Source organism: Ammospiza nelsoni, chromosome 2 (assembly GCF_027579445.1).
Source record: "Ammospiza nelsoni isolate bAmmNel1 chromosome 2, bAmmNel1.pri, whole genome shotgun sequence".
Taxonomy (NCBI): Eukaryota; Metazoa; Chordata; class Aves; order Passeriformes; family Passerellidae; genus Ammospiza; species Ammospiza nelsoni.
In genome coordinates, this window is record NC_080634.1 from 59,139,587 (window position 1) to 59,155,152 (window position 15,566).

General features: G+C 39.7%; 1 protein-coding gene across 6 annotated transcripts in view; it reads left to right on the top strand.

The window, feature by feature from the left end:
* The window catches only part of ENOX1 (ecto-NOX disulfide-thiol exchanger 1), a 360,949-nt gene that overhangs the window by 269,422 nt on the left and 75,961 nt on the right, over positions 1–15,566 (top strand). For all 6 annotated transcript variants that reach the window (XM_059466701.1, XM_059466702.1, XM_059466706.1 and 3 more), the window contains one exon: positions 8,575–8,787. In XM_059466701.1, the coding sequence (XP_059322684.1) occupies positions 8,575–8,787 (213 nt within the window). The remainder of the gene's footprint in view (positions 1–8,574; positions 8,788–15,566) is intronic.

Consider the following 15,566-nt stretch of genomic DNA (forward strand, 5'->3'; position numbering starts at 1 on the left):
CAAGAAAATTCTCTAGCAAGGGGCAGTTCATGTAATAGACTCATATAATCATTAAGGTTGGAAAAGACCTCTAAGATTGAGTCCAGCCATCATCATACATTTGCAATTTAAATGTGGACTTCAGATGAAAGTAGCAGAATATATATATATGTACGCATACACACATAGACATACACATATATGCACACACACACACACACAGATATATAAAACTTGGAGTTAAAATCTCAGGAATCTGTATTATGAGCACATTTGTGCTGCTGCAAAAGCCTGGCGAATTCATCCTAAAGTAAAGAGGGATCACAATATGTCTGCAATTGTCAGGATTTAACTTGAGAGATTGTTTCTTCAGCAGATGCTCTGCAGTTGTTTTCTTGAGGAAGGTCATGACCTTGCTGTGGTGCCCACTTCAAAAGACTCCTGAGATCTGTTGCCAGCTCATGAGGCAGAGCTGCAGGTGCCCAACATGCAGGTTTCAGCACCTGCAGTGCCTCCAGAAGTTCACAGAGCAACACCAGCTAAAAAGCAAGCCAAAATAACTAAACATATCTGAACCCAAGATACTGCTTTGCAACCACAGATGTAGATAACTTGGTCTGAATCCAAGCAAGTTTTGTTGTCAAAATAACCTTGGAAATTCCTGACAGCAAGGAAATCTTATGGGGAGCAGAGATGAAGAAGGCTTATCAGCCACTACCCTAATGCGGTCTAGATATTTACTGAGTCTGTAACAGAGGTGACAATATTTTTTTTCACTTTCTGCAAACTGCAGCATAAGACTAAGAAATCATTGTTTTGTGTAACAGACTTGGCTGGAAACTCTTGCCTCAGTGTTGTCAGCATATTCCCATTCCTCTGGTGTGCTGAAGTTACCTGGTACAGCAGTGACTGTGGGTGAGAGAGTATAGAGGAACTTTTGTGCCAGTTGGAAACAGAATTTCATTGTAAATTTTCAGCCAGGTAGTCTTTACTGGTGTGGAGTTTCACAGAGCAAAGGAATCAGTTCTCCAGTGGCTGGTGACTGGGAATCCACTGCATCTGAGGCCTCATATACATGAGGATTTATAATATACTCTCCATTCCCTGTGGACTACCCTGAATCCCTTCATATCTGCAAAGAACTCGGTTTGAACACTTAATTTTTAGCGGGAATTAAAGAAACTATGGACCAGTGCAATTTTTCATCACTTTGCAATTAGTGTGTAGAAAACAGCATTTGTTTATGTGTATCTCCCTTTCCCTTTTCCCCTTTTCCTTTTTTTTTTTTTTTTTTAATTTATTAAGATCTTCATTACTCCTGGAAATGAAGTCCTTCTTAACTCTCTCCTTGTTGGCAGTATGAACACTTTTTTCCTGCGCCATTCATGTCATTAGCCTGAGCCTCGATTTTCAAAATTTAATGAGCTTCAGCATTCCAACAAGATGAGTAACATGAAGAGCATGAGATCCTTCTTATCTGTGTTTCCTTGAGAAAATACCTCAATAAATTCACAGATGTGAACTCTGGGAATCCAAGGTCATTTACAATGAAGTGTAAATGTTATTTACCTCCTTCAACAGCCTTTGAAAATAGACCTTGAGTTCTTGTTTTGACAAAACCAGCAGAATATTGTGTCTTCTGCAATTACACTAGAAAAAAGTGACTTTCACTTCTTCTGGTTCGTTGCAGTATTTGTGTGTGTCTTTGAGATTTTAATTGCTCAGTGTTAAATCGGATGTGTTATTACTGCACAGTGGAATGTGTCGGTAGATATTTAGGTTTAAATTTGCATGCTCTGACATCTGTTTTCCTGGGTGCATTATAAACAGTTAAGTCATGTGGTGCCCGGAACAAGGCACAACTGGAGATAGGCTGAACCTTTTAAGTGGAATGCTGCTCTGTCAGGTGCATTGGAACAAAACATTTTAATCTGTGCTTATGACATTTGGGTTTCAAAGCAGGATTTCAGACATTATGGTTTTCTTAATTCAAGCATATCTGTACCTAATGGTATCATCTTCAGAAATCACTTCTTGAAAATAAGATCCTTTAAAATGCTACATATGTCTGATTTGCTGTGGGTAGCTAAATAGTTCTATCACTTAACAAAGGCATTTCTTTATATCTGAATAACTGTTTTTTTAAATATTTTGAGCAAAGGAGGCATAAATATCTGAGAGTTAAATACAATACCCTGGAATTTACCTCCCTTTTTAATATAGCATTTCTTTATGAGCACAGGGAAGTTATTCATACAGTTTTTCATTTTAAGAAATATAATTTAAAAATTGAGAAGCTGCTTCTTTGCCAGGCACTGTATTATCCCCTGAAGAGAGCACAGATTGGAAATTTAAATAAATAGATGGCAGTTACAGTAGAATGAGGGATGTGCCGTGCACAAGACTCAGGTAACATAACATCAAGCCTGACAATCTCAACTCTTGCACATGGTTTGAAATATAAACAACATTTAATTGCTTGGGAGAGAGGATATTTCACTGAGAAGAAAAATATGCTGCTTTTAATATCACCTTGCAACTGGGGAGCCAGACTGGTGGAGCACTAGAGAGACAGTGCAGTTATGCAGGGAGGCAAGTCTCATCCAGAAAGGCTCAAATTCAGTGCAGAGCTACGTCAGACGGGAGGCAAAGTGAGATCCTATGAACAAATCCATTGAACGCCAGGTTTAAATGCTGAGACTCTGGGCTTTTTTTAAGCACAGATTTTTTTTATTAGTGGTGTATCAGGACAGAGCCCCGAAACAGACATGTTTCGATGCTTTAGCATCAAATCTGTTCCCTCACCCTTCCTGGTTTTAGATTATCATTTTCTCCTTCCTTCTTCCATATGCTGCTGACATCTGCTGTGGCACAATACATCTGGCTCCGAGAGCCTCGCACAGAGGCTGTGAGCAGGCACGGTGCGAGGGCACTTTTGTCTGCTGGCACAAGAGCATAAGGTGGGTTCAGCTATCAGCAGCCTGGTAACCCAATTCCCTGGGCACATCCCCCCCAAAGCCTGCAGGAGGTACACTCACTACTTAGTGCATTACTAAAAACGTCCTCCCTCACCTCATCTGTATTGTATCAATGCAGATTTTGAGGTTTTGATATAAACCCACTGGATGAAATGTACCACACTGCAAAATTACTCAAGTTAATTACTAAGAGCTGGGAAATGGCAGCTCGCTGATCTGAAAGTTTTTTGTGTGATTTTGAGAAATAGGGAGGAAACTCAATACCCTCATAATTACTTTTCATTGGAAATAATGGCATCAGCAGGAGAAGATAATGGATTTCTGTGTCTGACATGAAACACCCACCCCAGGAAGAATCTTGTGTGATTTAATTTGAAAGAAAGAAAGAGTTTGATTACATAGGGGGGAGAGACTACTTTTTAATACATCTTTTAGTGAACATAAAAGTGTATTTTTATCAAATCTAGTGTCAGTTAGAAATTTGTTACATAACTGGAAAAGTTTCTTGGTTATAGTATGCAGTTAAGGCTATTTAAGAAATAGTAAGGTGGATATTAATCATTCTTTAAAAAAACCCTTTGGCAGTAAGAATTTGTATTTCTTGATTCTTACTTGTTATGCAATGCCACTGGGTTAAAAATGTTATTAATCCCAAAAGTACTAGACTGATGTGTGTGATGCATGGCCCAATTATATAAGGGATTTGAGCAGGAAAAAAAGAAGGTGAGGGTAGTAGACTGAAGAGTTGTGTTTCTAGGTCACTGGCAGGCACTCTGTACAGAAGAAGCTCTTAAGCCAAGAGAAAAATAGGTTGTCATTTTGGCACCAGAAGTGGTGTGTGCTGGGAAGAAAATTGTTCCTGATGCACAGGGGAGCTGGGCTGAGCCTGCTGATGAAAGAGGTTAGTGAACCTTTACTCTGACCTGGTTCACCCACAGCAGTCACCTCCTAATGTTTGTTCTTTTTTGTCTTGAATTCAGTCTTTGCAATTTAGAAATCATAGTTTTAGTTTAATAAATTATCAAGTCAGGAGTCAGATTAAGAGTAACCACGGCCATACATCCTCCCCTGGCTGCGGCTTTACGTAATGAAGACGTTTCCGTCCTGAAGTAAACTGTGCCACCTTCCTGTTTGAACTGGGCCCCGTTTGACAAACTGGAACTGGAGTCTGAGCAGCTGGGCAGCTCCAGGCAGACTGAGGGCAGTGTAAGCATGAGCACAGGGGTAGTGCTGAGCACAAGGATGAGGCAGGGGACACATCTTCCTTGGCACTGCTACAGCTGACAGAGGACGGGCTGTTAATCAGAGGCAAAAAAGGACGGACATATCCCACCACTCTTGTCCTTTCTCTGCCTGCCCTGCAGCACAGTCATGCTCAGTACTTACAAGAGCACCTTCAGGGGATGTTTGTTAATTGGGTTTCTGCTGGTCAGGGCAGAACTTGGCATAAAGGTGTGCCTGCCCCTTCCTATCTTACAGAGAGGCCAAGAACAATGAGATCATTAATGCTTCCCAAAACATAGGCCAACAGCACGGGAGCTTTCTAGGTGTAGTCATTGGAGTAAGACCAACTCTGTCTTTTCAGCATGTCCTTGCAAGTCTGGGAGGTTGCATTATGAGAGCAAGATTCAGGACAAGAGACAGTGTATGGTGACTCTGGACAACACCATAGGCTACAGGACAGTGTAGAAGGTTTGCTGTTATTTAGAGAGGATCAAAGTGTTGTGTGAAATATCTCAGATACTTTTCAAACATCTGAGAAAGACCAGGGTTGAAAAGATAATAACAAAGCTAAATCAGTAGCCCAATGTTTGATCTTGTCCTAGCTAGAAGTCCAGCACGCAGTGTCACTCTCGACGCACAGAAATACCAAATTAGCTATATTTGCAATATATCTATAAATGTAAAAATTATAGAAATAAGAATGTTTGAATGCCTGGCTTCAGAGTGATGGATTAGTCTATATCCTTCTAATGGCTAAGACCTTAGACACCATCAACCAAGTTGTGAAAGCACCCAATGGAGGTGCTTAATACTGAGAGATGAATAGTCATGTTTGAGGTTACTCTGAGCTGAATTCTACCCTGTGTTACACCAGGGAAACTCCATAAGCTGAAAGTAAAACCTCTCTTTCCAGCACCTTTACAGGGATACCGTTCTGTAGCAGTTGTTGTCACAGCTTTTTCAATTAAATGTTTATTCCAGTTGGGGTTGCTTAGAGGTGGTCAAATTGCAAGCATAAAAATGCAAAACATTTGTCAACAATTATTCGCTTTTTTCATAGAAATATTCCTGTTAACAATTTTCTGGGCAGCTCTAGGGATGCATTTTCTTTTCTTTATATTTCATTTCATCTAAGTTGTGAGCTTGGATTTAAATGTCAAATATCTGTAGTTGATATAAGAGAAATTTGAAATACCTTATCTCTAGTGCGCTGTGATTGAGTCTGGCAGCACCTGGAAATCTCTATCGACAGAGACCCAGCAAGCCATCCTGGATGGATGGGTAATAATCTTCAAATGACACGACGTTGTCAGAGCTTGTGTTCGAGCTGCCCTTTACAGGGACATGCAGGGGTGCAGGTGCTTGCAGCAGCCCTTGTGGAATGTTGGGATTACTCCAGCCAAATGTGTGCCTGTTGCAGGGATGTCGACACAGGAGCAGGCCAGCCCAGGCTCCCTTTGCAGCTGCTTGAGGGCAGCAGGCACTTCTGGGGCACAGTTCACCTCACCATTAAACAGACAGCAAAAACAGGACTGATAAAACCTGCCTTATTTGCTTAGAATATGCTGTGACTTGGAGGAGCAGAAAGCTCTAAGAGTAAGAAATAATTTGCCATGTGCTTATTTTAAAAGAACAATTACATATGGGAACATGTCTTATATAAAGGAATTTATTTGAAGAGCGTGTTTTTAAACAGTGTATAATTATGTGCATCCTACCATGAGGGAATAATTTTGAACAGAATTAGGAGTTTTGTTTTATTTTTTTAAATAAACTGCTGCAATCATAAGGCAGTTCACGCTCTGTTTAAATTGGATTCCATTGCTGCATTTCTTCTACTATTTATCTACTAACTAAAAAAGAAATGAACAATCTCATATAAAAATCTGATTTTCTAAGGCAATCTCTCATTGCTAAGAAAGTATTCTGGGTGAAAAAAATGGATTCGTGGTGAATTACCTTATACCAGTCACTGAGTGAGCTCAAGAATATAAAAGTTAGAAATTAAGGTGACATGAAATTTAAAACTGTAGAGAAAAGATTTTATTAACTAATGTGCTCCTGTTGTGCATATATTACCCTCTAGCATTTTTTAATGTAACTTCTAATTATGTAATCAATGAAGATGCTGATGTTTACCAATGAAAGGATTTTTTCCTGCTCTGTGAGCAGAGCTGTGAATTAACTATAAGAGTCCCACAGACCTCTGCAGCTCCCTGGAAGTACAGTATGATGAAAACAGGTTTTCAGCATGTCCTTTTAAATGGGTAGAATCTATGTGGCAGAAGGATGATATGTTTACGAACATCCCTTACAGACACCCACTGTGCCTGATAAAAACAAAATGAGGGAAGGGTGGTTTTTTTCATAGAGGCTCTACAGCAAAACAACACTTAAATGAGTACTGGGGAGAGACTAAAACAAGGGAAAGGGAGGATATTTCTGTGCTGCTGATTTTCCTCATGCATGGAAACATGCTAACATTGCCAGAAACCATTACAGGTTATTCTTATTTGCTGGTGTAATTGTAATAAACATTTTGTTTCAGGGAGTTCTTGACTGTATTGTGTCTTTGACATCCAGTTCCCATAGAACTCAGCAGGCTGAAGATTTTGCCCAAGTCCTTTGGAGAGCCTTATCCTCATGTTTCCTTGCAGTGAAGATGCTTTGCATGAGTCTCGTTTACATTTGGATTTTCTTGGGGTCTATATTCAGCCAACCTTGCTCGTCAGAGCCACTTAAAGCATTCCTGCTGCATATGTACCCAGCAAAGCTCAGGAGTCTGATCCAAGGGGACAATATGAAATAAAGGAATGCCCATCTGACTCTTCCTGCCCAGTGAAAATTAATGAATGCTGCTAATGAATGACATGTTAATGTTTTACAACAGATACACACCATTGTACACAGGGAATGTGTTACGTGTTATTTTGCGCGTTTTTCTTGAGGGATCTTGGGTAAACATGACTATTCAGCTGTGGAGAGCAAATCTTATTGCTGTAGCTGAAAGCATGTTTCAGTTAGTATGATGTTAAAGATCAGGCAATGTAAAATTCTCTTCTTCAGAGGCTGCGGGCACAGAGCATGTCACTAGTTCTCTCTGTATTTTAGGCTACTTGCCTTTTAAGGAAGTGATTATTGATTCAGAATAAAAAGCCAGAATCATCACTTAACAATTAGTATTTCATTATTCTTTGTACATGGAAAGCAGTGTCTTACAATCTATGTCAGAAGTTTCTGTATCCTGTAACACAGTTGGCTGGGTTTAGTGTTTTCCAGTTTTTAAGTGTCTGTTGGTTATGACTACACCACATCTTCCTGCCACGACCATATACCTTCTCCCACAGAAAGGTGTGCATACCATCTAAAATATATATACAGAAATATAACCAAAAACCACTATATGAGATGTTTAAAATGAGTTGTTGGTAAATTGAAGTTTTATAGAATAAAATCCTGGTGAAAAAATTATATTGAATTGCACAAAAATGGTTCCACAGGAAGACACTCTTGTAATAATATTTTCTTGCAGTTCAGTCTAAATGGGACTTAAAAAGAAATGTTTCCTCTTAATCCTGATGAAGCCTGAAGTGTAATGGATGCTGTGCTTAGACTCTTTTGAGGAAGCTGAGAACACTGTCAAAGGAAAGAAGATTACCTGGGGAGGGAGTGTGCAAAATTTAGCCTTCTGTTTTAACAATCTTTCTGCAGAGAAAAACAACTTCCATTAGCTGAATGGCAAACATGAAGATGTAATCTAGGTGTTTTCCTGGATTCATTTGAAATCCTTTAAAAATATATAATGTGAAACATTAAAAGTACAAAACAAATAATGCAAAACAAACGCAGGCACGTCTGTTCAAAGCAGTTCCTTATAATTAATCAGTGTTTTGAGGAGGAATTGTTCAGCCTCAACATTGTTCCTTAATTAACAACATGATGTTAGTGAAATCTGTTGACAGAAGTATGGCTGAGCCCAAGCTCCAAGACTGAGATTTTGGCTGGGCAGATTAACACAGACACATTTCATTTCCTCAGTGAGTCCAGCACCACAGAGGTCTCCTCACTCTCGCTGTAAGGTCATTCCATATCACTGAATGGCTTAAGGGACACATTGCAAAAGTGAAGACTCAGGCCACAGGGAAGGGGAGGAGGCTGCTTTTTGTTGTGAGAAAGCTATTAAAATGACGAGAAGACAAGTCTTGAAGATTTATGTCGTTTCACATGGCTGTATTGGCTTCTTACATATGATGAACAAAGGACACAAAAGTTCCCCAAAATGATATACTGCAAGCAGGATTTATGATGATTTTAATGTGACACGGAGCAGAAAATGTGTTCTCAGCAGGATATTTATGCCTGCAATTTGAAACCTGCGCTTTGATTGTTCTAGATGATAGCAAGTTTTCCGAGGCCATCACGGTGCTGCTCACCTGGATTGAGCGAGGCGAGGTGAATCGTCGCTCTGCCAACCAGTTCTACTCCATGGTGCAGTCGGCCAACAGCCACGTCCGCCGGCTCATGAACGAGAAGGCGGCTCACGAGCAAGAAATGGAGCAAGCCAAGGAGAGTTTCAAAAATGCCTTAACAGGGATCCTCACTCAATGTAAGTAACTCCCTTTTTGTCAGTGTTGTTGTAGTGATGGTGGTGGTGGTGGTAGTGGTTTTATCATTTTGCTTGTTTGTTTGGGGGTAAGTAGTTGCAATGCAGTCATGCTCTACTTCACATCCTATTCCATACTCTATGGCAGTTTGGAGGATCAAGGACCATTCCTAAGAACTTATTATTCAAGGTGAGCAAAGTTTCAGTAGTTTTTTTTATTAATAGATGAAGACATGCTCTATTCACAATGTCTACTCTTGTGTAGACATAACGCCTCAAGAATGGACAAGACAGAAGCCTCACTGCTCTGAGAAAAGGTCATGGGTTTTTTGAGACAAGGGATATGTAGCCTGTGTGTGGGGCAGCTAGTTAACTAGGTCAATTGCAGAATAGAGCACAATTGGGTAATATTTTTAGCCTGTGTTTAGGTAAAAGGCAGTAGAATCCAGTAACTTACAGGGACATATTGACAGATAAAGGCCACCTCCACAGGAGAAAAGTATGCTGTACTGCTGCTGGCATCAGGACTGATCTGCCAGTATTAATTGTGCAGATAAACTGTCTTAAATATCTAGTGCTGGCAGCTATTTCCTTAGTACAGAATTACAATCAATGAACTTACCCTAATGAGGTTCCCTCATAAAACAATGATCAGGATACTTGCCTAGCAGTTTTCTTCAAAGGGAGGAGAGGAGAGGAGAGGAGAGGAGAGGAGAGGAGAGGAGAGGAGAGGAGAGGAGAGGAGAGGAGAGGAGAGGAGAGGAGAGGAGAGGAGAGGAGAGGAGAGGAGAGGAGAGGAGAGGAGAGGAGAGGAGAGGAGAGGAGAGGAGAGGAGAGGAGAGGAGAGGAGAGGAGAGGATGAGAAAAATAAAACCCAAAAAGGCAAGGAAAAAAGGAGAAACAAAACTGATTTAATTGTTGGTGGTTTTTAACATGTCTACTTGTGGCTCCTCAAGGAAGAGGCATTATGACACTAGAAAGTGATGCCTGGAGCCAGCCCTCATGTGCCAGTTGAGAACAAAACCCAAGATAATTTACCAGATAGAGGACAGTAAAGTTGTTACATTGTCATTTCAGAATCATGCCCCTAAACTTTACATTAAAAAAAAAACACCCTAAAGGCTTTTGTGCAATTTATTTCTGGTCCCTCAGTGGGCATCCTTGAAAAGTTCAGGTTGAGGGTGTAAGCTTGGATGGACTTGTCTGGCTTAGCAGAGCAGCCACTAAAGCTTCCTGCATAAGTGATGGAGAGCTCATCATCTCAGAAGACAAATTCACCACAGGGCATATATCCTAATGTAAGAGTTTAGATGCCAGAACTTAGAAACAAAGATTCTGGGCCAAAGACATTTGATTTCTGGGGACATATGTTCAGAGAGTAAATTTAAAAGACTAATTCCCTTGGTAATTTGCTAGGCATCGTTGTCTTCTGTCTCAGCATCTAAAAGGCAGTGTGAGGCACAGAGATGCAGGCACCACGCATGGCGTGCTGTTCAGTTCACACCAGGGCCTCTCTAGTTTTCTGTGCGACAGCCAGCTCTAGCATTCAGAAATGCCTTCTTCAGCTGCATTTAAAAAAGTCCCCCATTGTCAGCAGGCTGAACTTTAGTTAAATCAGTCTAAATTAGCCCATTTGTCACCAACTGTTGTAGAACATCTGTCACTTGGAAATAGAGATCCCTGTAGTTTCAGGTGGAAATATGCAGTTTTGGCCATCTTTTTTGCTCCTGTAATGTGCTGACTGCTGAACTTACAAAAACAGAAATAGCTTTGGCTTCAAAATGTGAGTTTCCTAGTGCCACAGTAACAGCAGAGTCTGGAAGAAGAAAGTTTCTGACAGATCTGGCCTAGGAGGACAAGGTCAGCAAAAAGCATCCTCAGGGAAAGGTGTTACACTGTGGATTTTATAGGAACAAGTTTTACAAGCTTTCCATACGTTCCCCATTGTTTATTTTATAAACATCATTAACATTGACCATTATTAGCATTAATGTCTTATTAAAATTCCTTGCAAACTTGCAGTGAACAGATGGATGTTTTTCCTTTACACATGTATATGCCTAAGATTGCTAAGCATGGAGATTCTGAAATGAGCTTCCCTTTTACAAGGAAATTTGAATTGATCTGTATTTGAATTGATCTGAGGAATGTTTTTTGTCCATCTTTTTCCATTGCTGTTCCACAGTCCTGCATAATTGGCTACAATATGTCAGTTGCTTTATGAAGAAGAGTTTGAAAATATGAGATGTCCAAAATAGGTGTGTGTGGCCTGTTAAATTCTGCAGACTGATAGAAACCCACTTCTGCTTTTCTGCAGTAAGGATCCACAAGTCTAGTGTAATGCTGCAGCTGTGTGGCCATTTGACATAAATATTACAGTATTTTAAAAATACCATGTGGCAGTCCTCTCTCATGAACTAGGTCAGATGTCAACTTGGAGCTGACCATTCTGGGCTTTCTTTGCATTCAGAAGAGAAAAATAAGAATCTCCATGGAATGAGTCATCAAACTGACCTCATGGTGCTCTTCCAATGAGATGAATCATCCCTTGGATATGCCATTTTTTCTCTGCTGCCCATAGAGGATTCACAGGGGGCCTAGCTCTGAACCAGATGTCCCACTTTTCACATGCCTTGTTCAGAGCAGATTAATCCCACTAACCGTGTACAGCATTGATACAGATGGGTGTAGCATAAGGGAAGAACTTGGAGTTAGAAAAAAATGCCAGCAATGAATGTTATGGGGAGTGAAAAAGAAATAAAATTGGCTTCAAGTACACTCACCTGGAACACACACACACTCACACACATACACACACACAGTCTTGGTGAGTCTCAGTAGAAAATACTTTCTTATTAATGAGGATTACTGTGACCAGAACATTTCATCTTATGGCCAAACTAATAAAGAAGTACAGGCGTTGAAATCCCTGCTACAAATTTGTGCCTGGAGGTATTTAGGAGATTACTGAGCAGATTACCCCTAAAAATTTGGGTCAATTGCTCAGCACGTGAATTAATTACCTCATCAAGGTACTTGTGCCGGGATAATCTGTGAAATAAAGTGTATTACTGTTGTCACACCACTAATTTATAGCACCTGATTTAAGTGCTACAAAGACTCTTAGTATGGTGCTTCTTCTGTTATTTAAGGGATAAAAAGAGAAAAATTGCCAGGTGCTTCTTTTTATTAAATTACTTGATTTTTTTAGATTTGAATTTGTGCCTAAAGTATGGATTGTTTTCAAGCATTTAGGATAGGCCTGTCTTTGTGGTTTGACATTTACTTCCACAGCTTAGATACATGTGGCACTGCCCCTTGGCTTTCCATTCATCTCTGTTTTGTTTCCTCCCAAGCCACCTGTTCAGCGTAAGGTTTACAGATGTTGATCCCCATGTTTAAGGAAAATGGAGGCCCTAGAGATATCCCTGTTGGGCTGTTGGTGTTTTTTTAGATTTTAGTCTAAAAAAACTGCACCAAAGCCACAATTTCCTCTTCTGACTCTCTTCTCCATGCACTGTAAACTTTGCCTACCTCTTACTGAGTTTTCAGACTATTTAATGCAGTCTCCCTTAACAACACTGAAAAAGGTACCTACAGGTGAATAATATTTACATATTCAAAAATTAATTTGGTATCTAAAGAGTAAGACACAGAAGGTGGAAATGTCCCAGTATACAAGTTCATAGGTCATACACGTGGTGTAATGAAGTGCCCCATGGCTGGTTACTGAGGAGATTATGTCCATCATTTGGACATTTTGGCCTATTTTACTAAAGAACTAATGGACTTAATGGACTCTGAAACCAGGTCCTCATCAGAGTCTGTGAATCAGTCTCTTGTGTGCCTGTGGGAGAACAATGAGAGGAGGGTGGTTTTTATCATGGGGCCCCCTGGCCAGATTACTTCACATGGAATCATAGAATCAGTAAGGTTGGAAAAGACCTCCAAGATCATTTGAGTCCAGCCTTTGAATAAACACCACCATGCCAACTAAACCATAGCACTAAGTGCCTTGTCCAGTCATTTCTTAAACACTTCCAGGGGTGTGTTTCACCCTGGGCAGCCTGTTCCAATGGTTAACCACTCTCTCAGTGAAAAAATTCTTCCTGATGTCCAGCATGAACATGAGCAAGGAGGAATGGCTTTGAACTGAAAGGGGACCAGTTTAGATTAGGTATTAGGAAGAAACGTAGTGTGAGAGTGGTGAGACACTGGCACAGGTTGCCCAGAGGAGCTGTGGATGCCCCACAGTGTCCTGGCAGTGTTCAAGGCCAGGCTGGATGAAGCTTTGAGCAACCTGGTGGATTGGAAGGTATCCCTGCCCATGGCAGGGGGGTTGGAAACAGATGATCTTTAAGATCCATTCCAAGCCAAACCATTCTATGATTCTGTGGATTATGACATTATGCAGTTTACCTGCTTTGCCTGTTGCTAAGTATCTTCAGCCCTTACTTGTGAAACAGGAAGTGAAGCTAGATTCAATTTTGATCTGATTCAGTAGGCCTCTCCATTTAGGAAGAATCAAAGGTTTGGGGAGAAGGCTGTGTGTCATGTACCCCTTTTTTGGACTCCAACAATTGTCACCTTGAGTTTTCCTTTCCTTTCTTAAGGATTCCAGTGGTATATTAGATTACATCAAATATTTTTATCAAGTAGCTGGTAGGTATCTGAGACATGAATCTAAAAAAGCAAAAAACAAAAAAAAAACCAAAAAAAAAAAAATCCAAAAAAACAAAACCAAAAAAATTAAATGATTCTGAAGGGAAAATCATTCTCAATAGACTGAATAAAATTCTCCTCCTTTCATATTTCTTTATTTTCACTCTCTGATCTCCCTGGATTGGATTTAATCTGTTTTGACATTATCAATGCCTTCAGAGATAGAATCTCCTTTTTTTTTTAAATGTTAAAAAAGTAAGAAAAATGTTAAAAATACTTTCTGAGCTCTCTTAAAAAATATTGGCATCAGTTTTGTTTTTCTCTGTTTTGGTTCACTTCAGAAGTTGCTCTCTTGCTTTAGAAAAGATAGAATTTACATTGATATAATGATGAATGCTAAAATCACTGTCTCATCTGGTTTCCTTTAAATTCCATACTTCAGTACTTTCTCCCCAAAATCCTTCCACTTTTAGTATTCTTATAGCACCAAAAATGAAGCCAGTTTCATTACAGACATTAAAAGCATGCTGATTAAATGCTTAGCAGTCAGACTTTTAATATACAATCATGCTTTCCAGAGCACTCTTTCAATTGCTCCACATTAATAACAACTTTTAAAAGGATTTTCCTGCTCTTTAATTGTCCAGTCTTACAATCTTTCTTTCATTTGCCACTGACTAATTCAAAAATATAAGCTTACTTTATGTGCAATTTTTAGGTCATCATTAAGCTCTTTGTGAAAGAGATTGAGTCATATAATGTGTTTTTACAGTGCAGCCCAGTTCTCAGTTGGTGTCATAGAATGCCACTATAATACAAACATTAATCATCCATGTCATTAGTTGCCACTATTGCTTCCTACCTTGATGCATTTCTAAAAAAGAAAAAATAAAAAGTACAAAATAACCTCTGCAATCCATCCAGTTCCTTTTGTTAGCTCATTTAGTCAGTGTGCTCTTGGCTTGTTTCTATACTGATAATTTGTCCAGTAAAGCTCAGCTGGATCTCTTTATTCTTTTTTCAGTTGTCCTTCTATTTATGAGATTTTCTATCTCATATACGCATGTTCCCTAAAAGCATTTCTATACAGGATGCTGTGGCAGTGGCAGAGAATAGAGATGAAAGACTCCATTTTTATTTTACCTTGCGTTCTTGTAGTTGCTCTCTTTCTTTTGGCAGTATAACCCTTTGTGGTTGCAGTTGGTAGTATTTCCCATAGCTTATTCCTCTGTGCTTCATTTTCTTTGAATGACTGCATTCCTTCCATTGTCTGTAGCTTTCACTCCACCTAAAGTCAATACAAATCTTGGTATTGATTTAAGCATGGACAGAATTTCAACAGAAGCTCTCTCTTCTGTTATTTTTAAGAGGGTGTGTGGTTTTGTTTTTTTTTAATGTAGTCCATTAAATATGCATGGTATTTTGCAGAAAAATAAAAGCACTGCCTTCCAAAAGAATTCAGTCTATTTTGACAACTCATGCCACTTGCCTGCAATCTGCATTTCTCCTAGATGATGACACAAGGTTCAAGGCAAAGAAGCATGTGCTTTAATCACATGGAAATCTGTGCTTGGTTTTGACTTGCCTTGCTGAGTAGAGACAGGGGTAAGGGCCTGATGCATCACAGAACTGAGCTGTAAATGTTCTGTGGAAATAAAGGATGAGGGAAGAGTCATTAGGCAAGGAAGGAAAGGTGGTTTCACCCAAAAGGATGAGTTGGCTGTGCATACCATGTGGTCTGCACATCTAACGCTGTTCAGACTGCTTACAAATTATTGAATAAACCTTATAAGTATGAATAATCCTATGCAACTAGGAGTGATTGAAATACTTGCTCCCTTCAGTGTGCACTAGTCATGCTTCATGTCAAATCACTGAATTTGTCATAAATGGTGTAGTTTGTGATGATGACAGAGATGTTATGGGGCAAGAAAAGAGTTTTGGAAAGGGATAGACTGTGTGGGAGAAAAAGATGGACACACACAGAAGGAACAAAAATACAGAAGGAAGAAGTCAGGGCAGGCAAGAGAAATAAGGTATGGCAACAGATGGAGAAGTAAATTTCACACCTGAAGTATGTGAGACAATTTTTTTGTTTTGATTGCCAGTAGAGTCTATGG